The sequence below is a fragment of the Ammospiza caudacuta genome, chromosome 8, assembly GCF_027887145.1.
Source record: "Ammospiza caudacuta isolate bAmmCau1 chromosome 8, bAmmCau1.pri, whole genome shotgun sequence".
NCBI lineage: Eukaryota > Metazoa > Chordata > Aves > Passeriformes > Passerellidae > Ammospiza > Ammospiza caudacuta.
Window position 1 is genome coordinate 18,150,229 of NC_080600.1, and position 25,524 is coordinate 18,175,752.

General features: G+C 41.9%; 1 protein-coding gene across 1 annotated transcript in view; it reads left to right on the plus strand.

The window, feature by feature from the left end:
• PLEKHM3 (pleckstrin homology domain containing M3) overlaps positions 1-25,524 on the plus strand; it is a 63,868-nt gene that overhangs the window by 13,020 nt on the left and 25,324 nt on the right. Inside the window, exons 3-5 of the mRNA XM_058809844.1 lie at positions 7,131-7,276; positions 11,940-12,133; positions 23,532-23,595. Coding sequence (XP_058665827.1) covers positions 7,131-7,276; positions 11,940-12,133; positions 23,532-23,595 — 404 coding nt within the window. The remainder of the gene's footprint in view (positions 1-7,130; positions 7,277-11,939; positions 12,134-23,531; positions 23,596-25,524) is intronic.

The window sequence follows — 25,524 nt, forward strand, 5'->3', positions numbered from 1 at the left end:
GTGCCTTGTTTCTTCCTGGCTTGTGGGTGCCAGGTATGAGTTCCACTACCCTCAAAGAACTCTTGGTTGTCTGGGGACCTTTTTGGTCCATTTGTTGAAAGAAACTAGACTTGAGGGATCTTTTGGCATAGAGTTCAAAGAAAAGAATGCCCAAACCAGGCAATCTCAATGTCTAAGTCTCACCTTTGTTGAGATGGAAAAAAACTACCTCTGGACAAAAGGAAGTATTTTTCAGACCTGAAAACTCCCAACACTTATACACCACCCCCATACTCCCCACAGTTCTTTTTTGGAGAACTCGGAGTTTCTTTGTGAATTGTGTACAAGAGAGAGCTTTATTTGTTGGGCTAGCATTTTTTAAATCAGTTAAGCCAGCTTTTGCTACTAAAGACCTTACCTTCCCAGAAAAGGGACAGGCATCTCCACAACACCTTCTCTGCAGTTGCAGTTAATACCAGGTTCCTGAATTGGTTTGGGCCATGGCTGCTAATTTAGTTTCCTAAGAAAGCAAAGATTATGTTCCAATGCTGTTTGCACAGTTTTACTCTTGCTCCATAAAATGTGGATCTACCTGGCTGTTCTAAGAAAAAATTAACAGAGGAGAAGAGGTAGCAGAGATGTGTGCATCTTGGAGGTGTCACAGAAGCCAGGATCACAGGGAGCCCCTCCTAATGCTGCTGTGGTAAAAAAATCCTGTGAAGTGCACTCTGCATTGTTTGGCATCAGAATGTCCTTGCAGATGTGCAGCCCTGAGGGACAAACACTGAAGGAAAATGGCTGCTTTAGGGTCGGTCCACTGCTGCAAAACTAAGGCATTTGTGTGTGTGTTGGCAAGGCTCTCCCTCTTCTGTCACATGCCAAAGCAGTGTATTATTGCAAAACTATTGCATGTGGATCAAATCAGGGGCAACATAAAAAAAATTACAGAACAAACCAAAGGCCACCTGCTAGGAAGGGTTTAGATTCTCAGTCTGACCTTCTGCAACATCTATACTCTCTGACATATACCTGTGCTGTGTAAAACTGGATAGTTCATGTGCCCAAGGCAGTGCTGTGGTAGTGGTGAGTGACCAAGAAGAAATTCAGCCAAATAGCATTGGTAAAAGTATGTATCCACACTTATTGCACAGTTGTTCCTTCTGTTAAAAGGAGATACAAAACCAGTTGTGTATTCAAACAGAAACGGAGCTGGTTATTCCTAGGTATGCTAATGCTGTATCAAATAAATGAAACTTGGCACACCAGGTAGCCTTCAGTGTAAGTCAAGGAGTGAGCAGTGCAGGGTAAGTGGTCTTCAAACTAACTGCAGAGCAGAAATGAAAAGTGGGTTAAGTAGAGACTCATGTTGCTAACCTCTTGCTGACCTGGCTGAGGGTGTTGGCAGCAGTGTTTGTTCTGATCACACAAATGGCTGGCCTGCTCTTTGCTCTGTTCTCTGGTCTGCCTTCTCAGTATGCAGAACCAAGTATGAATGTAATTGACTCTATAAGTGGGAATGCCATTATTTATTATGCTTACATTATCTCCTCACTTCTAGCTGGCAGGAAGGCTTCAAGGCTTCAGAGAGTGTGTTCAGTTCCCATTCCTGACCCAAGAGCTGATGAATTACTGAATCCTACCAATAAACCATTTCATGGTAGGTCCCATTTCCTTCTGTCAGGGAGCACTTCAGAGTCTCAGCAAAGCACCAGATACCGGAGGGAATAATCCTGTAAGGGTATGGGGAAAAGAATACCAGATTAGTTTGAAGTGTGTGGTGTTACTCCTCAGCACTGTTGTCCTGCGAACACAGGGAAAGATTTGAAAATGTGAAATAGGAGAATGTAAACTGGGCATGTGCTAAAAGGGTCACAAACAACAGCTTATGTGTAAAGTATGTCTTCAAAGCTGTTTGTAATTTCCTTAGAGCATATTCTCTGGGAAGAATGTAACTTTGCAACCTCTTAGAATTTGACACAAAAGGTAAAAGAACCTATCTTCTGATGAAACGCAAGTGGGGAAATCCAAGCACATAAAAAACTAGTTTCCAAATGTATAGTTTTGTTGCTTGTCATTGGACACAGCTAGGATTTTAGTTCTCATTTAGTGATGAAATGTTACTCTTGACTTATATATGTGAAATGCAAGCTTACTTTGACTTCTAAGTTTTGGACTTATATTTGCAGGCTTTACTATTGGTTTTACTGGGAAGGCAGAATTTAGTTGTGTTATCTGCAGCATGCCTGTATGCTGTCTTCTACAAAGGACATGTACAATACAGGCATGCAGAATGTTGTGTGTGCACCCATATGTGCTATCACCTGACTTGTTTCCAGCATGGGGGTTTTTCCTTGGTTGTTCGTCTTCACAGAGAAAGTCACAGCTCTGTGCATTCAGCATGAGTGATGTAAAGGGTTTTGGTCACTTCACCTACCCCCAGGCATCTAAATATTGGATGTCTACACCAATCCAATCTTTGCGGATTGTAGAAAGTCTGGGTGTCTAGGAAATAATTCCTCTCATCTGCTTTGGAGAGCTGCTCTGAAGCTGGGTGCCTGTGAGACATCTCCAGTAGGGTGGGATGGGTCACTGTCTGGAGTCACAGCCCAGAGCCACCAAGCCTGCACTGGTAGGCTGTCAGCTGAGCTGGAATGTGTAAGAAAAGAAGACAGACCTTGTACTTTCAAATGGTGCTAAGGAAGATGGAAAGTCTGTTATTTTAGCATTTATTCCTGAGCTATAGCTGATAGCCAAGGTTTCCATTGACTTGGAACAGTTGGACCATCCTTTGGTTGTGTGTACCTTTCCTTATTTCTGGAGAAGCTGATCTAGTTTATAATTCAAGTGGGATGTGTACATTGCTGACATGATAGGAGTTTTCTGTGTTGTTTAGGTAATTATAACTTGATAGGGTCAAACCCACATGGTTTCAACACGGATTTTTTTTTTTTACTTTAATCTGTTACAGTTTTATTGTCTTTTTTTAAAGTTCATAAGAAGCTCACAGAAAATGTAAGCAAGGTGAGTAGTGTCAGACTTTGCTTGGAGGTTTATAAGTTTTTAATTATTTAGTTGAAATAAAATTGCTCTGGAAAGTAATAATGGGGAAAGGACAAAATGTAATGCAAACCTGGGTAGGCATAAGAGAGAACTGAATTGGATCATTAGTGTATCTTCCTTGTGAATTTGAGTTTTCCCATGGTGGACTGAATTGGAATAGATGCACAGGAATAAAGGTAAGCAACTGAAGTAATTCTCACCTTATTTCTGTTGATGCTGAGCTGATAGAGCAATGTTGTATGTCTGATTTAACACTGAAAATTTGTTGCTGTGCTCCTTCTGCTTAGTCTGCTTTATGCCTTTATCAAGCTGAAAGCCTTTTGAAGTCTGTGGATCATTTTCTTTTCTTTGTATTGTATGTTGTTTCTAAATGAATTAGCTTCTAAGCTAATCTGTCACAGATTTAATTATAGCACACAATCACAAGGGACTTGCTTTTTCCTGTTACCAAGCAAGGAACTTTATTCAATAAGGAAAACAGTTGTGTACTTGATTCTAATTTGGTCTTTCACTTTCTCTGTTTCACTGTGGAGCTGCTCCAGTCTTTTCTTGCTAAAAGATTAAAGAGAAAGGTGTCTGGATAAAAAGGACAGTTGTGTGTGTCTTCCTTGACCACAAGAGTATGCAGCAACCTGAAAGTGGTGTTTTCCATGCTTCAGAGAAGAGGAATTGTGTTCAGAGGTCTTGGATTCCTCCTCCATGCTAGTCTACCACCTTAAGTCAAGGAGAGAGTTTTGTTACAACTTTTTAACCTCACCTTCTGTACTGTTTTCTTCCTGAAGGCTTCGCACTTGGACATGAGCCTCTTGATGTTGATACTCCTGTTCTGCTCACAGACATGTTGAGAGAGATTCATCAGTGCCCAAGAGCACTTTCTTGCTGCTATTTTTTCTAACCCCTATTTTCTTTCCTTGATTCCAAGGCTGTTTTGTTGTATTTTCCATGATGAAAGGTTTGGGATGATTCCTTCCCTCTCTTTGCTAGCAGTGTACCTTACAGCTACACTTCCCTCTGTAGCTTGCTCTATAACATTCTTTAGGGAGAGATGATCTCTTTGCATTAGGCTTGGGGTTTGCCAGACCTTTGTACAAATGCTATATAGATAATATTCTGTGTGAGCATTAGGAATAGGTGAGAGAGATTTGGTGAAAGTTCTGCTGCTTTTTTCTCCCATCCTCTGCAGGGTGCTTTCTTTAGATATGTAGGCAATTAAATGTTTTCTCTGCAAACATGGTCCCTTCCCAAACCCTAAACTGTCTGTTGAATTGTGTTATGGATCTCAGTGTTGGTCAGCTACATCTGATTGTCCTGCTGGGAGAGCTGCTCAGGGGTTCCAAGCCAGGAATCGGTACTAGCTTTGCTTCTGGTAGACATCATGGCAAGCTGATGTACCTGAATGCCCAGGTACAAGATTAAGCCAATGGCTATTCCTTCTTCCTCTTCTTTCTCTCTCATTCTTGATCTATTTTTTTCCATCTTAAAAAAACAAAGTAGCATAAGTGGTCTATGCCACAGAAATATGTTTGTCACACTACACCACTTTGAACTGCATAACATCAAAGAAAATCAGTGCTTTGATAACTTGATTTGAAAGGATTGTAGAAATAGCCATCATTATGAATCACAACAGAGAGGAATGGAAAAGATGGTGATTTTCAAACAGCAGAGCTTGGAAAGTAGGGGAAGATGTGAAGGGGGTGCCAGTGCCACATCATCTAACAAACCCCAGCTACACAACTGTTATGTAGCTTTGCGGAACATATTTTCTTGAGCATAGGAAGAGGAATGAAAAATACTAGGTCTAAAGAGGAAATATGGGCACAGGAAAGGGTTGTAACAAGGGAGAAAGCAATGCATACTGCTTGGGTAGAAATTTCTTCCACTTCCTCCTCTTCATAAAACCACCCTTTCGGAAGATGAAGGGCATCCAAGATTGCTTGCTGAGACTCTCCTCACCCTGAGAGGAGACTTCAGTTCTTAGGGGTTTGGATACAGGGAAGAGGAGAGAAGACCCCCAGCATTTCTGTGCTTTGTCACTCCTCTCCTGAGAAAACTGTCTCCATGGACTGGAATGAGTTTCTGGCTCTAGGAGGCTGCAAGAAATTAGGCCTTAAAGTAGTTTTCTCAACTGCAAATGTTTTAATCTAGAATTTTGGCAGTTCAAATTGGACTTTTGCTTATTTTTACCTTCAGTCTAACAGACAGGAGTTAGGGCATTAAGACAAGGTAGCAGCCAGTGGAATCCATGGTGCTAGTTAGGTGAAATCAGTATGTCCTGTCCCATCCTCGTCCCCAGACTTGTAAGTCTTGGGTAGTGGGGAATGTTTAGAAGGTTTCAATGGCATTGACTTGGGAGACTATTTGCATTCAGACACAGTTTTATCACTAGAACTCATTAATTCTTGTGTTCTGGTCTTGTCTTATGAAGAGTAAAGGAGAAGATATGAACATAATTATCTGATATGAACATAATTATCATAACTGACCAGTTCATATGTTTACTTCTTCCAAGAGGGCAGGGGAAGAAGGAGATTGAAACAGGATGTGTCTCCTACTGATTCACTTGGTAGTGTGTATTGCAGAGAATCAGTGGCCAAGTGGCTCTGGAGTGTGAAAGAGGCAGAAGTGAGCCAATTGTGTTGGTTAGGTTATTCTAATAATTTTTTCTAGAGCAGAGTGGGACACGGTGACATCATTTGATGTGGGAAAGGAGGAGCTAGGTTTTTGCCTAGAATAGCTGACCTGCAATCTTTTCTCAAATCAATGCAACTTCTGCTGAGGAGAAAGGATGCTTTCAGCTGGAGAAGTCACATAATTACACTAAATGAAATTAATTATATTGACAAAAGCAATCAGTCAGTTGACTTCTATTTGAAAAATTCTTGTTTAACCAATGCTTTTGCAGTAAAAGTGATGTACAAAGATTCTGCTACTCAGTATTTCTCACCAGCTGTGGCAGAAACCATCTGAGCATACAGCATGTGCCAGAGTGGAGCTCTGGTGCTCTGGCTGAAACTGTAAATGTCACGTGGGGACACTGGCATTTCAAGGACAAGAAGAAATTCTGTCACATGAGCTGTGTCTAGAGGTGTTGTTAACAACCACAGACATCTTGATGTACCTTACCCAAACTTTTTTAGCCTCACTTCCTGAGCAAATTGTTAAATGTGACTATGCTGTCTGACTTCAGCCATGCACTCTAATATCATATGAACCTTTTGGCTCATTTTAGTCACCATTGAAAGACAGAAGTGTCGAGTATGTTGAGTTTTTATGTGTTTTGTGAAAACAGGTGGTCAGATGGAGATGTCTGCATTAGTTCTTTCCAACCAAAGCAGCAGCTTTTGAATACATTGTTTTTCCCCAGGGGCTCCACGCAAGAGGGCATGGGAAGAGGCAAGGGATCTAGCTGTGAAAAAAGTGTCAGGCAGATCTCAGACCTTGTAAGACATGGAGTAATGCAATTGTAAGGAAATAAACCCTGCTGGGAACTGAGCTGTGTCACTACTGCTCATCAAGAACTACTCATTCTCAGTGTGACTGCTGCTCAGTTATTATTCATGATCTGACTGGTTTGCCTTGGCTGTGCTAATTCTGTGGCTGTCTTACCTGCCAAGTCAGCATCCCTTCTGGCTGTCAGCAGGAGCTGGCTTGCACCCCTGCAGGCAGGCAGTGCTGGCCCATTTTCTTGTGGGGAAAATGGGAGCTCTCTGGAGGAAGCATACAGTAGAATGTGGCCTGTCTAAGCTTCAGGCCATGGTTTTCAGATGGCCATGGCTTTTAAATGTCCAGTGTCTCACAAGCAAGTCTTCTGCCTTTGTTTCTTGAGAAGTGCTAAGTGTCTTTTGACTGCTGTTTGAACTCTTTGTCACACATGCCCAAGTTAGTGTGTGCTTTTTCAGTGCTAGTCCAGGAATACTGATATTTATTTCTTGATTTTTTTTTTTTATGGAATGAGAAATGTCTCTAGGGTGCAATAAATAAAATATTAAAAGGATCTCAAATGGAGGAATACTTTTCTGACTCCATCCTGAAGGTGTATCTCTGGCTTGGTGTACAAACCCAGACTTTTGCTCCTCTTTTTTCTCTAGGCTGTCAGCGCTCCATAGGCTTGTCCAATGGGAAAGCCAAGGTGTGCAGCTACAGTGGATGGTATTACTGCAGCACCTGCCATGTGGATGACAACTTCCTTATCCCTGCACGGCTGGTTCATAACTGGGACACTTCCAAATACAAGGTAATCGCCCTGCAGGTTGCAGTGCTAGCAAGTGAACTGAATTGCTGGTGGAAACACAACAGCCTGAAGGCTGCAGGCACTGGCTGCTAATACTGTTTCCTTTCTCCCTGTTGACAAAATGAGCCTCACTCTCTCAACAAGACATGTTTTCATCACAGTTTCCTTGGCCAGATCTAAGGTGTTCCTCCACCAGAGCAGACATGCTCCTCCTTCCTGGTGGCATCTTTCTCATCATTGCTTATCTGGCTGTTCAAGGGACAGGTAGCACACAACAGCTCTAATTCTTGCAGTTATTGGAGCCTTGAGGAGTACCTGTTTCATGACCACCAGGGACTAAAGATTGGCACTGCTTACTGAATCCACTAAATTGTGGAAATACCTATAGGAAACTGGCTTACCAAATGCAATGTTTGTGAGGCCCAGTATGTCCTGTCTCTTGGCATGAGCATTTTGAGGACACTAGAAGGACATTGCTGCAGCACTTGATTGAACCAAACAGATGAAAGTAACACAACAAGAAAATTCTACAGTTGTTCACTTGCCACACAAGAGCTTTTCTAAAACTTTTATAATCTGCTATTTGTCGCTGCCTCAGTGGCTGGTTGCGAGATAGGGGCATTGATTACATGCCTCAAAGCATTATACCAGCAAACACATTAACAGTGTTGTTTTGCCATCTCAGGCAGTATATGCTGAAAGAATAACAGACTCATAAGGAATCCAGACCATGCTAGAGCTTCAGACCTAGCAGCCACTGTTAGGAGAGGCTGTTTGATGTTTTGTGTCTGCAAATATTATTATTATTATGTGCTATTTGAAAAGGAAAAAAATAACCAGTAAATGCCCTATTAGGGGAAAAGCAGGTCTCTTGAAGAAAATTTGTCAGATGGGGAGATTATTAAAAGGTGGCCAGAGCCTGCTATCAGGAAAATTATAGTCTTGCTCTGTGAAATGCAAGATTCTTCAAAGTTGCAAAGCTCCAAGGTGTGGAGACAAAAAGCCCTCCTATGCCTAGAAGTTAGGAATATTTAAAAGTTCTTTTTTTGGATGCTTTTACCAAGGATTAAACTTGCTACCACGTGGTAGTATGAGCAGACCTGATATGGGGCTAGTGGATGGTAAGGCAAAGGCCTCGTATCAAGTTGTCAGTAATACTGCCAAGAAAATTAGCTGGGTTTTTTTCGAAACCTGCAGCATAAAAACTATGCTCTAATCTGTTTCCTGTGGTAGAGGAAGCTGAGGCACCAAAAGAAGCAGGACTTTAAAGCTTAAGCATTCATTGAAAACTTAATCTATTGTCATCTCACTGTAATAGTGAGAAATTTCGTTTTGCACTTTTTGTAGACAGAACAGGTATGAGGTGCCTTGGGAACACAAGCAAGTTCTGAGCAACTGCTTTACCTGTCTTTGTGTGAAAGTGCTCAGAGAGATGAATTTAAGAAAGGAACACAACCCCTCAGGTAAGGAAAACCAACATCATCCCCAACTATTAGAGCAGGAGCTAAGGCAGGGAGGGAAGGTGAAGATAAGCACACTGCCCTGCCCCTTGCAGGTAGCACAGCACTGCCTGGAAGTGGAGCTTCTGCAGAGGAGGATGTGCTCCTGGCTGCACACCCCAAAGAGGTCCTGCAGGAAATAAGCACATGCCACATTTGATGGTCAGGACTGAGACAGGGCTCCAGGATTCACAAACTGCTTTGTTTTTACACAGTCTGAAAGGTGCCTGTCAGTCCACCAAATGGCAAGCAAAATTGAATGAAGAGTTTGCAAACCTGCATTCCTTTCCACTGCCACCTATTCCCCACCTCCTCAGGTGTTTCTGGGTTCTGTCCTGTTTCTGGTAAAGCAAGCACCAAAAAGTACTGTAGGACATGAGCTTTTACAGTGTAACTGTACATGGTTTTCTTTTTATGTTATATGAGCTCAGCAGCTGTAAAATAAGCTGTGGCATCAATTTAGTTTGGAAATTGAGAGGTTCTGGTCTGCTTTTGGTAAGACAGGTCATGAAAATCAGAAACAATGAACCTCTGTTGAGCTGTCTCTTCCCATACCCAGGATCTTGAAAAACAGCAATGCACTTAACATCTGGTAGCATATGGGTAGGAAAAGAGAAATCTTCTTGGCAGCAGTAGAAGCTCTTTGAAAGGACTTGCCAGTTAGACATGTTTCTTCTGTCAAACCAAAGCTGCAGCTCAGTGCCCAGGTTTGCTTTTTTCCCCATGTCTCCTACTGTTTTCATATTTGTATTTTTCATGTGTTTGTGTGAAGGCAAAAGAAAAGAGGCAGTTCTGTGAACACTCCTCCTTCCTTTTGCTTAGGCCAAGTGTTTTCCCTGTTTGCATGCAAAGCCCACTAAATATTGCAGCTTGTTTCAGGTGGCTTTCAGCCTGCACAAAATGCCAGACAAACACAGTAGGAAATGAACTCCCTGTGCCAGAAGGTTTCAGGAGAAGCTGACTTACGGTAAATTGAATTTTGAACTGTAAGTTTGCAGGCTTTAGAAAGGAAAGGTCTGGAATGTTGGCATCCATCCTTTTATGACATTTAAAGTTGAAACCCTGTTGCACTTTGCATCTTCTCACTCCTGGATGATTTAATAGGACTGTTTTACTGCCCAGTAAAACTGGGGGACTGTGAGTATGCTAGGATGTATACTAAAATATTGAATTACTGTGACTGCCCAACCCTTCCTGTTTCTAGACTGTGTTTCAGCCTCTTGTAACATTGCTGTGTTTGGCAATGTGAGTTAATGTTTTACAAGATGTGTGTGCCTGTGTCAGCCATGTAGAGTGGACTGACACCTGTCAGCCAATGATGCTGGGCAAAGCTGCTTTTCCTGCAATCAGCACTCCATGGGTGCATTTTATTGGCAAGAAGAGGGAAGGGTTTGCTTTGCCCTTGTCTTGTTAAAGGCTGCATTCAGACCATGCAGCTGCCCAGTAGTGCTTGGTCACCATAGTGCAGGCATGTGGCAGTGACTCAGGGGACCTCAGTTGTGGCATCTTTTTGTTTCTGTGCTCCTGATGCTTCAGGAGAGATGCCCAGTGTGGGGTTCAGGTGTGCACAGGTGTGAGTGCAGTGTTGGACAGGAACACCCCCCAGCTCCCAAGACAGCAGGGCAGGTGGGTCAGGAGCCCATCACCTTGACAGAGGCTTAAAGCAAGGAGATAGACAAAGACAGAACTGAGCACCTGATCCTCCTGGTGGGAGGAGCTGGTCACTGTGCCAGGCATTCACACAGCTCCTCAGGAACCATGGAATACGTCCTTTAATTTGCTCCTTAGTGGAAGAGGACTAATAATTACTATAGATACGGAAGTTGCCAAGGGATTGCTGAGATATTGCAGTCAGATACTTAATGATTGTAAAAGGAGATTGTTTAACTGCAGGGTTTTTTTTTTAATGCACTGCAATAAGCATAATAAAATATCAATGTTGCTAGTGTTAAAAAATTTGATAAGTTTGAGTTTATAGAATTTTGTTCTACAAAATCTGAGGTGCTTTTGTTGCAACGTTAGCTCTGATTCCACTCAGATGGCACAGTTCTTTGTACATGCAGGATATTAAAAAAAAAAAAAAATTAGTGGGGTGCTTAATGTAAATAGGTGGGATATTTAATACAGCATCAGGACCTAGGAAATGTGTGGAGTTATGGTCTGCTATATTTAAAATGCCACATCTTGTTATCTGTGTAGTTATTGGTGGAAGGCTGGCCTTGGCATGTTTCTTAGATTTGTATTAAATGTTGTAAAAAGGTTACATCTGGGGCTTGCTTCCCCTGTCAGTAGTTACTGGTGCTGGTTTTGGAAGTGGTGCTACTTATAAGGATGTATATAGTTCTTACCTACAGCACCAGAAGGGAAATAACTTCCTAAATCTCAAGAGGCTGTAGCATGTGTGCCCTTTCTACTTTTGTTAGCCTAACTCATCCCTCCCTTGTCTCAGTGTAAACATTGACTTAGAGGTCCAGGAGGACTAATTGAATAGTGGAACCAGTAATATTTCTGTAGCAGAGTTTCAGGTGATTTGCAGCTCATTTCATGTAATCCTATCTTCTCTTTTCCAGCTGTGATAAAATGCAGAAATCGGAAATGAGAGGGAATTTGGCCTTTTCACTTAAGGAACAAAAGTCCGGTTCATTTATTGAGATTACAGTAGCTTTTTGCAGGTGGAGATAAAACAGGGCACTATCATGAAAAATGCATGAAAAACTTGCAGATGGAACTTTGGGAGTAATACCAATAAGATTCAGTTTTATTTAATTGTATTTTAAAAAGCACAACAACTTGACTTTTGCCAAAAAGAAAGCAGTGAACAAACAGAAAAATATTAGCAGGGAAGAAACTGGTTATTCAGATTTTAGACTTGAAAAAAATCTAGTAAGCTATGTAAGCTATGTTACTGTGCAGCAAAAGCATATGTGACTGCAGATATCACTGTACTTTGGGTAAGTAGGTATCTCATACATTCAGTTTTGAAGGGCTTGATGAAGTCTGACTTGGCTATAAGCAGAGAGAGTTGGATCTCTCTCAACTCTGTCTCCATTTTTAATGGGTAACAGACTAAGTTTTCAGATGCATAGAATAGCTGACAGATCACAGAGGGGGAGATCTGCTTAGAAAGAGTTTGGAGAAAAGCCTAACTAAACTGCTTTATTTTTTAGGTGTCAAAGCAAGCCAAAGAGTTCCTGGAATATGTTTATGAGGAGCCATTAATTGATATCCAGCAGGAAAATCCCATGTTGTACAGTCATGCTGAACCTCTGGCAACTGTTGTCCGCCTGAGACAGCAGCTGAAATCCCTGCGAGCCTACTTGTTCAGCTGCAGGGCAGCGGTGGCTGAGGATCTGCGTAGAAGGTAAGAGCCACAGCCAGCCTGCAGCACAAGGATGGAGCTTCCTTGGCCTGTTGTCTTTCCTGCTGCCTGTTTTGTTTTCTCTCACACTCTGGTTCTGAAGGCATTACCCATTTAGAAAGGTGTTGTGCTGTATCTGACTTCCCTGGGAAGCTGGGTTATCCTCTGCCAAAGAAAATGATGTTTTAGTGTTTGAATATCTGAAGTTGTTCTTGACAGCTATTAGCCCTGGGGCATTACACATTGTGGTGAGCATCTTTTACTCCTCCTCAGGCTTTCTGGCTGTGAGTATTTTCAGTCAGATCTGCTAACTCATGCCCCCTGCCATGGCATCACAGTGAGGTAATCACTGCAGGGATCTTTGAAACACCTCACATTGTGACAAAGCATGAGGGGGGCCAGAGTCAACCACCTTTCCAGCACCTCTGCTCTCCTCTGTGGTATGACCTTGCCAGAGGCAGAAGTCACATGCAGTCCCCTGGCACCTGACCCAGCACATGATTTATGCTGGTCTCTTGCTCAGCCAGTATCCATGAGATGGCTGCACTGAATATTTTGTTTATTGGCAAATACATGGTCACAGCACAGCAAAAGGTGTTTCATATTGAGTTTGCTGTGGTGAAAACAGGAGTTTTATAAAAGTTAAACTTCATTTTAGACTTCATCTTAGTCCATTCAGCTGCTACTGCATTTTTCTAACAAGGTAAAAATGAACAATTTTCTTAAAACTGTCAAGCCACTGTTGTGATCTTAAAAAGGCCAAGTAGTTCTTGGTGTGGATCTCCAAAAGAAATGAAAAGATGTGTCTTCCCATGCCATACTGTGAAGTGAGTGGCTCTGGGCACATGCAGCTGACCTGATGGATCTGTAAGCATTTGTGTACCCCAGATTTTAAGACAAGACTTCAAGTAGGAAAGTCACTGCTTTGAAATGGTGAGCTGCCAAAGGGCAAGGAAGCAGGTGACATCAATAACTGTATTTTGAACACGGTGTTCTAGGGACCTGAATTCTTTGGAAGGGAGAGGAGACTGAACTGGTGTTTTTATCCCAGGTAAGGAGAGCTGGGCTGCTGTTGGGTACATAACCTGTGTCATTGCTTTTATGAACTACCTAGAACAAGAAGGAGAAGGATACAGCAACAGGTTTATGGAGAGCATTGCACTGTGGGTTAATATGTGTTTGTTAATATGTGTTACTACTCAATTCCTATTATTTGCTAGGGCAGCTTACAGCATTTTAAAAATTAGCATGGTTTTCTTTTACTCCAGAGGATGATGGTATTTTCTTGCAGAGCTGGTTTTTGATGCCATTCTCTTCAATAAAACTGAAGAGAAAAGAAGATTTTTGAAGGTTGTTTAGAAAAAGTAGAAGAAAGAAAATTATGCTTTCTGATTAAAATAGGCAGAAGGAGGCAAGGAATTCAATGGACTTGGGTAAGACAGTAAAAGAAGAGAGTTCAAAGGAGGCCTAGCATAGCAATCAATTGACTAGAGGTAAAAAAGGGAAAGCCAGGAGAAGGAGTTTCAAACAAGGAAAAAAATCTCAGGAAATTGTGTTAATGAAGAAATCAGGACAAAAGAGGAATAACCCAAAATCTGCCTCCAAAATGGAGAGATGACAATTGCTAAGGAAATAGAAGAGGGAGTGGACAAAATGACAAAATGTATCACAGAAATGTGAGCGTGCTCTTTTGGAGCAGAGAGGAGAGAAGACATCCCTGTGTCAAAATGAAACGACTAGAAGGGGAACTGGGAAACAATGCTCCTGATGCTCCTTTTTCTTATTCTTCACACCATCTGCAGTTAAAGCTGTGTGGTGAAGAGAAGGGCCCCAGCCCAAGAAAGGTTTGGTTTTGTACTGGGGAAGCATCTCCAGTTGGATAGGACTTGCTACAAGTGTAAAAGCCCCTGAAGGAATGTACAGTACACACCTTAGAGTCTGCCTCCTCCTTGGTTTGTGAAGTCTCCATTGAGGTGAATTTGGTGCTCAGTTGTTCCCTCAGATGTCACCTAAGAGATGTGCAGAGATGAGAAGAAGGAAGTTCTTTTCCCATAAGGATTTATTCCTTGCACAAAATGCTCCCAATGGCTTTGCTGCCTTCATCCAGTATCCCAGTGTGCAGATATTCACTACCAGTGTGATGACTTTATAGAGCACAGCTGGAAAGTAAACAAAGAAAATATGTGATTTTAAATTTTCCTTTGGCTCATCCCAGGGGCAAGTTGCAAAAAAAGGAGGAGTTTAAACAATATGGTGAGACAGCATTCCTAAATTTAGTACTGTTTCCTAATTAAAAGTGAAAGATGGAGAGAGAGAATCCAGTTATCTGTCCTCCTCTAAAAACATTCTTTTTCTGCTTGGTCTTCACCTTAGTATGTGAATGACTATTAATCACAAGAGAGTGAACACTGCATCTTGAAGACCTGTCAGGCCCATATAAACAGACTGAAACAAACTGTTAATATTGCTGTCTACAGAGAACTAAAAACAGACTGATTAATTGTATTGGCACCTTGCTGCCTCTGGGACACTGATAGAGCCTGCCTTATTAGGGAAAGGCAGATCACCCTGAGGTTTCTTTTATTAATACTATTTGCATTATCATCTACTTTAAATCTATACCTTGCTCTTCAGCCCAGATCACAAAATGAAGATGGCAATGAAGTTGGAAACTCTTGGTGTCCTCTGTGAAGACAAAACTGTTTACAATGCTAACAGTCACTTTTTTCTGAAGAATTCCAGATGGCTATAAACCAGGTTAGCTCAGGATCCAGTTAGCTTAAATGTGGAAATGTTATTTATAATGTTTGGTGTGCCTAGATAGGTGCCTTGAGAACTTTGAAACTTGGCATCTAGCAGGGAACTCAGGACTGAAACCACGTTATGAACCTTGAAGACGCAAGTGACAAAGTAGAAAAAAAGGAAGGAAAAGACAGAAGAAATCCTTAATTATAGTAACTAGAAGGCTCACAGTAAAAATGGTCTTTGTCAGTTATAGTGATTTATTCTCACCTATTGCTCCACTGGATTCTACACTTTCATATGTGCGGGGGGAAAAAAATAAGGAATATGGACTTATCTGGGAGGTGAAATAAGGCCCTCCACCAGCATGTATGAGCAGTGTTCCTCTGACATTAGCCAGAGGAGATTCCCAACCTGTTGCTGAGCTCCCTGTTTTACAAGGGATGTTGTTATGCCTAATTAGCTGTAACTGTCAGTATTGCAACACGTCATTTGACTAAAATGTTTTTACTGAACAAGTTCTTGCTTGTTTTTGTTGTCTTGCTTGTGTGGATGCTGTTCAGGCAGAGGCATACGGGTCTGAAACCTAGAGCCAAAACAGAATTAGTGCAGGTGGTGTTGTGCAGATCCCACCACCACCTGCAGATGGGCAATGAATGGCCCACACAAAACAAGATGGAGTCATTAAAATGGATGGCTGGGAAGGAAACAGGATCTTTGAGTCCATTAAATAATTAGGGTATTCTGTGAAACTGTAATGAATGATGCAAGTTCTGTTCTGGGTTTGCTTTGTTCTTGTCATGATTGAAGATTCTTCAAGTCAAGGAACTGGCAGAATGATTTTTGGGGTAGTGTTCAGATGCTTGCATATCTACTGTAGGGAAGGGTAACCTAGGCCAACCTTGGAGCTCCATCTGGGGAGCCCTCTGGGCTCTCTGCTGTCTCAGCTGTACATCTAAACTTGCAGTTCAGGTGCTGCTAGCCCAGATACTTTAGACAGATGGTAGTGACACAAGGTAAATGTTTTGCAGCACATTCCCCTATGCATTAGTGCTTGGTGCAGTGCCCTGGTACTGTAAGTAAATCTGAATGGTGGTGAGAAACTTTATAGACAAACTTCCCTCTTGTTACTCATCTCAGTCTGATACCATTTGTCTGTCAGCTCCAGAACAGCAATACAACAGTTCTGCCCAGCCAAACTGCAGTGCTAGATGCATCACTTAGCAGGCTCTAGGATACAGTTCTCCTGTACAGCAGCAGGAGGTTAAAGGTACAGCTCCAGTGCTGCAGATGTGTGCTCTTGGCTGAGCCTGCTGGTCTGTCAGCACAGGGTGGAACAAGCCCAGATTCAGTTGTGCTGAACAATAGAGTCCTGTCACTTCTACACTGAGGCCTTAGAGCACTTCTGACACGGGAATAGATTACTTTCAAAATATTTGTGTGGCAACTGGGGAACCTGTCTAAACACATCACAGGAATACTGATTGGTCTAATGCAATCACTATACCTCCAAATACCTCATGGATGTGAAGCTGGGGCTATGTCATCTTTCAGACCAAAGACAACAGAAGGTCATTAAGTCATCTCCAGACTGTCAAAGGAGACTCTCCATTTTCTTTGCAATGTTTAGGGCATTTGGGGAGTGGAAAATTCCAAAGCAGGGGAACAAAGGTAGAGATTCTGAAAGCAGTAAACTGCAAAAAGAAAGTGTGAGCAGGGATGAAACAGAAGGATGTGGTTTCAGGGCTCTGAGATAATGGCAAGACCAACAGAAGAAGAAAATTTGTCGCGCGGGTGGTTGGAAAGAGGGTGAGAGAGAAAATCATTCAAAGAGGATATCTACATATCCTTAGAGGAAGAACAAGTGTTAAGACCAAACAACAACCCAAAGTGAGGAAAGGTGAGAAAATAAATGCAGAGAAGTATGCACAACGCATTTGTTGTTTATTTAGATCCTGCATGCCTGTAGTCATTGCAGTAGCTGAAATAAAATTGCCTGTGGATGGAGCTGATACAGACAGACTATCTTCACCTCTTTGCTTCGACTCTTCTTTCTTTTGGAAGATGTAACTGTGCACACAGGATCTTGCAAATTAGCATCTTAAAAAGTGTTTGGCTAAGACTGAGGGGATGGTGTTAGGTGGAATCTGAGCTTTCATTTCAGCTAGAGGTAACAAACAGCTGAAGCATTGAGATGTGTGCCAGAGCAGCCATGATGGAGGCAGTGCTGCTGTCTGTTCATGTCAAGGGAAGGTCAAAAGCACAAGCTAATGCTCTACCATGGTAAGCATCAGCTGAGGAACCTGCCAGAACTTTCCATGGTAAGTCCACCAGAAGACAGGTGGGTCTTACAAGTTCATGTTAGCATTTTATGGTCTAGAGGGCACACCTGGGGAGGGATAGAATGTAAGAGAATAGTGCAGAAGGCAATCTCACCCCTGAGGAGTTGCAGCTGTACTAATTACTAAAGATTAGGAACAGGCCTGCCCTTAATAGGCTACAGGTGTGTCCAATAATGATGAGTGCTATAAAAGAGTGGGTTAGGTAGTTGAGAAGGGAGCTGGAGTTTTTTTGGCTGTGCTGTGAAGAAGAAGGAAGGAGGAGTCAGTGCTCTGAGGAGCTGCCCTATGAGAGATCACCAAGAAGGTATGGGACTTTTGCAGTAAGATGACAACACACACCTTGTATCTCCTTGTCAAAGAGATGAGTGATATTACATCATTTTTACATTGGTAATTTCCATTCACCTTTTGAGACCAGTTGCTTTCAAGAAAACAATTATTTAAAAACAAGTTCCTATTATATGTGGACACTGTTAAATATGACTTGTGCCATTTTTATCCCCGTATTTTTATATCAGAACTTCCAGCAGCAAAGTGCAAAGGTTCAAGGGTGTCTGACAAAAGCAGAGACCATTTTCTTATTCTTAATTTCAAGTTAATTGGGAGCTCTAAATTATTTTGATTTAAAATGAAACTATGTCTCTAATGATCTGTTCTGCTTTTAGTAACAGTGCTACTTGATTAATGAGTTAGATCTGTAGTAATTTTTGTATTTCACAATGTTGTTGTAACCTTGCTCAAGGAACCACAAAGGAGAGGGAGTTGGTGTACTGTATTTTAGTAGGAAGTTTGTAAACTGGTTCAGGATTGCTGATGGATGATAAGAGTAACTGTTTTAACATAGGAGTGCTCATGGGGAATTTCATAACAACGTAAAATAATACCTTACCTGGACATGCTTGCTAATAAATCTAGCACTTAGTGTGGGCTGAAGATATGTGGGAGTGACTGTTCCCAGAACATAACCAGAAGTGTTCATTCCTCATGAATGTGAAGTGATTCACAAAAGCTTTTTTGCATAAGCTCATAGAATTAGAAAAAAAAATCTGGTATAGTGCCACAAGAACTGAATGAATAAGTAGTGTTTTGGTTTGGTTATAATTCATTCATTTATTTTTACCTTTTGACTTTAAAATCACTAAGTTCCCAAAGCCCTACTTTTTTGAGTAACTTTAGTTGGCTGGAAAGTTTGGGTTCTTCTTTCCCAATAAACTTACAGGAGCTAAGATTACCAAGGGAATACAAAATAAAAAGCCTGAAGAAAGCTATAAGAACTAACAACACTGGAAAAATCCTGCCTTTCCCCCTCACTGTTGATGCTGTTCTCTACCTTGAATTGACAACGTCCATATCAAATGAATTGCAAGAGAAAACCCAGCAAGAAATGTTATTTACCTTGCCATATGTATTTGGGATAACTAGCAACTCACTGATACCCCTCTGTACTTCTAGAACCAAATAGTAAGTCTGAAAATTTGGAGCTGCTCTCAGTGAGATCAGAGTGCACACAGGTCCTTGCCCCACACGTGGCTGCAGCTGGTGCTGGTGCATGGCTGCAGGCTCAGGACCAAAGAGGGCTCTTGCCCCTTGTTCAGGGCCAAAACCCACAGGAACAGTGCTCATCAGCATGTGCTGGCCTTCAGCTGCTTTGCTGTGCAGGGTAGTGCTGAGCTCCAAAGGTGTAAGCTGCAGTGCCAGGGTATGAGCTGTGCTGCAGGAGGAAGCGAACTTGGTACCCTGGTGCTGTGCCAGCTGTGGGTGTAGCAGCTTCCTGCACAGGGCTGGAGGGGAGGCTGAACGCAGTGCTGTGCTGGGCCGGGTCATCTGCGTCCCCTGTGAGTCACAGCTCAGTCATCATATGCTTCTCAGCCTGGCCAAACCAGACCCATTGAAACCTGGTGCCTCCTTCCCTCCCTTCCTCCCTCACATCCTAGGTTTTAAGAGGCTTTTTGGTAAAAAGGAGACTTGGTTGTGCCCACCTGTCACCTAACTTGATTTCTTTTGATTGCACTATAAAAAGAAGAGTTCCCCCTGCTTATCACATTTGTACTTTGGTTATAGTGTCAGGCATAGGCAGATTAATTTGTTGTAGCTTTAGCAGAGCTGTCAGAGTATTTAACCCATTAAAGAAAAATTACCTAGGCTGGTGATAAACAGGCTTTAAATGCAGAGCAATTACTTAGTGCTAACAAAGCACCATGACTACACACTTGATCCAAATGCAAAAAGCAAATTCTTATCAGTGGTTCTGTTTGCAGGAGGACACTAAAAGATAACCTTTGTTTGTGCAAATACTTACCTGATAAGATCATCCTAGAAGGAACAGATGAAATTTCTGTCTTGCCTGAAGGTTGTACTTCAGATTACAAAGTATCAAGCAAAAAAGAATAATAATCAGAAACTGAGAATGCTCCTTTCTTTCTTTCAGTTGGATCCAAAGTCCTGGATGATGTGTTTCTTTTCTGCTTGCATTGATTGTGTTTATATCTAGGACATAACAATAAAGCAGTTTAAAGACCTTTAACCAATAAGACATTGGTTTTCATTGTTCACAGTAGCTGGCAAAGCTAGAGGCTGGTTAGCATTGAACTTGGTTTGTTCATTGCAGGTTAAACCCTGACTGGTAGCCAGGATTTACAGCACAGCAGTCCTGTGACTCACCAGTGGTGAAACTGGTCCGGGAGTTTCCAAGCTGGGAAAGCTTAGGAGGTGCTTTTAGTGGGACATGCACTTGATGCCATTTGCCTCTCAGGGGTCACAGGTCACCTTCTGAAGCTGCAGAGGTTTGAGTTTTTATTGTGATGAGTCTTAACGTCTTGCGTTTGACCTCTGTCTGGTTCACTCCAGTTTCTTTTCTGTGTTAAGATTTGACTGAAAGGCCACTGTTTATTGAATGCTCTTAATTGACCAGTTTAAAAAAAGAAATCTAGTTAGTTGTATCACATCAATCAAAATATTTACAAAATTGACATATTTTATTTTGCTTTCAAATGACTAATTGGAGATTTCCCATTTGGTGTTTATAAAAGACCTTTATATTAAGGGAAAAGTAATATTCAGGCACATTTTGGTCTTTTTGTATCCAGGCCTTGTATTAATCTAAGCATGCTCAAAGCTCCTGATGCAACCTTGTGCAGAAACTAAACACATATTTTCTAGTGAAGTGTTCCTAGGTGACATTATCTTAGCCTGCTCTGGGTCTCTGTGAGATTTTTGGACACGAGTGTGAATTTGAGTTGATCTGGAGGCCTTGTAGTACTTTCTCTGGATGCTAATGCCGTGGTGTGGTGTTTGTGTGAGCCCCATCTCACCTGCTGTTCTCTACTGACTTTGGTTTCCTTTGAACAATTTCAGTTGTAGGTGACAGAAGGACAGAGGTAGCATAGACACTACTTTCCTACTGGCTGCATGGGAGGAGGCCTCTGTGTTGGGAAGCAAGAGGCTCTGAATTAGTCCTGTGTGCCTCCTATGGAACAGGACTTTGTATCAGCCATGACCTCATTAGGCTCAGAGAACCTGTGCAGGCAAGCAAATGGTTGGAAACTGGCCATCAGTCATTTTCTTGCTCACTGGAGGACTTGATCTGTATGGATTTCCTGCCCCAACTGATTTGCTTGCATTTTATGAGGGTTTTTTGAAAATGTGTTTGGGTTTGGTATTTTGGTGCCTGTTATACTCTTGTTCCCCACCCACTGGAGGCTGGCAAAAACTGGCAATGAACAGATGCATTTTTGGGAGGTGGCTTCCCCAGTTACATTCAGGTAGCTGTTGAGCTTTGGGTTTTTCTTTCCAAACAGGACTAATAGGAATTTTCTGGAGAACAACTGAATTGCAAACATGCAGCACAGCAAGACCTGTTTTTGTAGAGTTGCTCAGCTTGCCACAGGTGTGGTGAAAGCACTTCATTTATATGAGTGGGGGCTGAGCTGCCTCCTCTAGGCAACTTCAGGGTTTCGCAGTCATGGGGCTCTGGTTTCCACCTTTGGTGGTGTGAGCAAATGTTGAGGGAGTGTTTTGCACCTCTGCATTTACTGGGAATCATGCAGGGACTGGCCTGGTTACTTCATGACTTCTGTAAATGCTGTTGCATTCGTGAGCTTTGGCTGCCTGGCTGTTCCTCTGTGGCCTACCACAGAGAACCAATGTTAATTGTTCAAGTCAGTAGAAGGACTGCACATCTGGAGCTGCACCAGCCTTACTTACTGAGGGGTTTTTTATGCCTCAGTTCCTGTAGCAATGGAAATAAAATCACACCCCTCCCTTAAGTGCTGAGTATATGTGTGTATATATAAATATATATGTATGTATATAAATGTTTTGCATAAAACTGGGAGAGTAATGCCTACTTTTTTTTTTCCTGGAAGGAGATTTGGAAGGGAGGAGGTATGTGTTGGATACCAGCTCTGCAGAGCTATTGCTGCAAATCAGCATGTTTTAAGGAAGGGGACAGGTATAGGGATTTGTCACCAGGGCCTATGCTGGCTGAGACTTGTCTGATGAAGAAATTTGGTTGATCATGAGTTTGCTTTTCACCTGCACACTTTTTGCTAGGAGTTAGAACTTGCAGGAGATAAGGAAATAAAATGCCATCCTTGAAGGCAGGGGGAGTGTGATGTTAGTCATCAATACTAGTCATTTACAGTTTTTGCATTACGGGCTATTCATGCTATTTGCTGAACAAGAAATGTTTCATTAGCTAATTGTTTTCCTTAGCAGGGCTGTAAGGGCATCAGCAGATAATACAGGTTCTGGCAAAGCTGTTTAGGGCCTGCCTGTATGATAGGGAGGAATGACGGTAAATTTTAATGAAAGAAATTCTATCTGAGCTGAAAAAATACTAATGCTTCAAAATGTTGTTCAGCGTTGACTCCGTATCTTTTAATAAGTCTGCTATGTGCAAATGAGCAATTCCAGTCTGATGTCTGGATTTTGACTGATTTGCAGTGGTCTTTGACATTGTGCCAAATGTATTCTGAAGGTGTGATGCAGCAGAGCCACTGCAACACAGTCCCCTGAAAAAGGAGCAATAGTAAAACCTACAGAGCTGAAAGGGAAAAATGGCAATGCCCTAGTGAGATTGCAGCTGAGAATTGGGTGGGTAGAGTGGATATGCTTGGTGAGTGAGAAGGAGCAATGGCACAGTCCTGCTCCAGCAGAGTGCCATAAGATGGGTGGTCTGCAGTTCACAGTGCTTTGCTTGCAAAACTCTTCTCCTCCTACCCCGATAACTCTTAAATTTTTTTCAAAAGTACAAAAGGAATTATGAATTATTTGTACTGCCCACCTTAGCTGCAGTGAGAGGTCCTAGCCCTTTCGGTACAGCTTTCAAAAGTATCAGTATAAGGCTGTTGTTTAAGACAACTAATGGAATATCAGAAACAGGTGCATTTTCATTATTTCTTAGAATCCATGTTCTGTGGAAAGATTGCATTTGGTAGTTTTATTCTCTTGTTCTGTGGTTTAGCTGGTTATGTCATTGCAGCTTCTCTGTGCATGCACACAAAGATGTTCTTTTTCTGTTCCTGACATCTTTATAGCAGATACATATGTTTTCATAAATGTTTTTAGTTAATATCCACTTAAGTTCCAATGTCCTTTTTTTCCCCTCTGTGATGTTATATTAACCCAGTTTTTCATTTTACTGCCTATCAGTCTAATTAGGGCATCTCTTCTCTGTTCAGTTTTCTGTAATTTAGCTTTACTGATCAGGTCTGTCAGTATATAAGCAATGGTCTTTCCTGAAACTTGGGCTAATGTAAAGTAAATGTTGCTTTCTTAAGTAAGTCATTACAGAGTCTATACCAATACATATATTTCTGTATGGAAAGGGGAATTGATTTCAGTCAGCTTGATTTTGGAAGAACAGTATCTGCATGGCCTTTTCCCCCAGTATAGTTATTTCAGTTACAAAACCATAAATCACATGTGAAACTAAGTGTTACAACTTTGTTGCAGACCAGAATCTTGTCTGAGACCATAAGAAATACTTCTAATGTGTTGTTTGCATTATTTATTTTTGTTGCTGCATTAGTTGTTTAAAGACTCATCGTTTGTGGTCAGAAAGAGCTTTCAGTGACTGTTAATGTCTCAGTATATGACCTGACAATATGAGAATGACACTGGCACAGAAATTCCTCTTATTGTGGGACTATTGTGCCCATGCAGAAAACTGTAAAAACAGGTGGTGCTTAGAGGGTGATATGATTCTAGTTTCTTTCTCTCTAACATCACTGTCCTGCTGTTATTTGGTGGGGAGAGGAAGCTTAGGAGTTTCCCAGTCAAAAAGGTGTGACACATACCCATTTGTCTCTTTTCAGGATCTTTCCCAGAGAGTACCTTCTTCAACAAATCCATCTTTATTCTCTGGCAGACCTTCAGCAGGTGAGTGTCTTTGGTTTATTCTACCTGTTACACATGGAGCCTGTTCTCACCTTCAGAACTAAATGTACATTTCCCTTCTAAGGGAATACCTGTACTTCCAAGCTGTTTCTGTGGTTTGTAGTTTAGTATAAAAATGAGTTAACGGTGACATTGATTAGGGATGAAAGTCTAGAGCATCAGTGTTCAAATAGGGATGGAAAGACACTGTGAAAGAAAGCTGTAGTCTGTAAAGAGAACTTTGCTATGAGAAATTTTTCATCTGCTCAATAAATTCTCATCAGTCTTAGCCCATAGGTGATGAGTAGTAAATATTTCTTTGCTTGAAAGAGTAGTTGTTTTGGAATTTTGAAGTTGGTAAAGACCCTAATGCAACATGATTATTTACAAATCTGCTGAGCATTGCCATGAGGAGGGGGTAGGGTGGACCCTAACCCCCCCACCCCCTTCCCCCAAACCTCAGCCAGCCTACTACACAGAGCTGAGCCATGCAGTGTTACCATGACAGATGTGACCATGGGAGAGGTAATGTGCCAGCAGAATTTGTCTTTGCATTGTTATTGATTCAACTAAGCAAGAACCTTGAAGTACATTTACCTGAGAAGCAGAATTTTATTATGTAACAGATTACACAAGAAGAATTTGGAAAAAAGAGCTGAAAAAGGGAGACTAGAGAATCTAAGGTGAGTGTGCTGCAATGCTGAGATGCAAGTGGAGGAAGCAATGAGGTGAGGTGTGCTGGCTGACCTGGGCACCTCTGTGTTCACACTAATGCTGCTGCCAGTGGTGTGTAAAACGGTATTTAAACTTCTTTCACCTGTTTCCCTTCTCTAGTGGTGCCTTTTCTGCAGGATAAGAGTAGCATAGTCAGCTCTGGATGTTCAGCTGACACATTAGGTTGAGGTAGTTCAGATGCCCCTCAGAGCTGGAGACTACAGAACAACAGGAAACGTGGCTTTTGTTGGCTGGTAAAATCACAGGCTAGAAATGATTCCATATATAAAATAAAAAGGCCAGTTGCCTGAGGTCTGAAACTGCTTCCACATCTTTTCAGCATGTTCTGCTATCTCATCTTTAATAATCAAGCCATGAAAAAGCGAGCTACTTAACTCCAGAGCTGCAGTCTCCCTGGTGGGCCTGTCTATTAGCCCCCAGTGCTTTGTAAGCTGCTTAATCAGTTCCTAACATTGGTAGTAGATATTTTAGAAGCAAGCAGCAGCTTATCAAGCACCCTGGGGGAGAGAGGGAGGGTAGAAGTCGTAATTCATGCATTGATTTAGCACTTTCCTATAACATGTTTCTTTGTGTTTGCAAGACACCTTCTCTTCCCCTGAGGCGCCCAGTCCCAAACTTATCATATTTAGAGGCAACATAATTTGATTATCATTTTTGCTGGGGTGGGTTAAATTACATTTGCCTTTTAATCCAGCTATATCCTTGTTGTGAGCATGGAGAGGGTTTTCCACATTTCAGAGGCTCCAAGTTTGAAATCTGGTTGCCTGTTTTTTGTCGAAGTGTATCCAGAGTGGAAAAGAGAGGAGGGCCCAATAAGAGAATGACTCCAATGGTCAGATAAATACTAATACCCTTAACAGCCCCTCACTCCTGTCTGCTTTGCCCCTTACTGCTGCTTTCTGCCAGTTGCTCATCATTTTCCACTGACCTGCAGTTTGGGTAGTTTTAATCCTGAAAGTTTTTCCTCCTTTTGATTCCTCTGCTGCCTATTTCCTCATATCCATGGACTGCTTTTGCACTGTTTCCTGCTGTCATGTAGATTGCATGTGTTTGGGGAATTAACCAAAAGGTTTATTAAAGATTAATGGAAAGATAAGGCATGGTGAGTGAATTAGAAAAGCAGAGAGGGGTAATCTGCAGATATAAGCAACCTTTACCCTGGTTAGTCCCAGCTCAATTCTGATTTGCTTCCTAGCC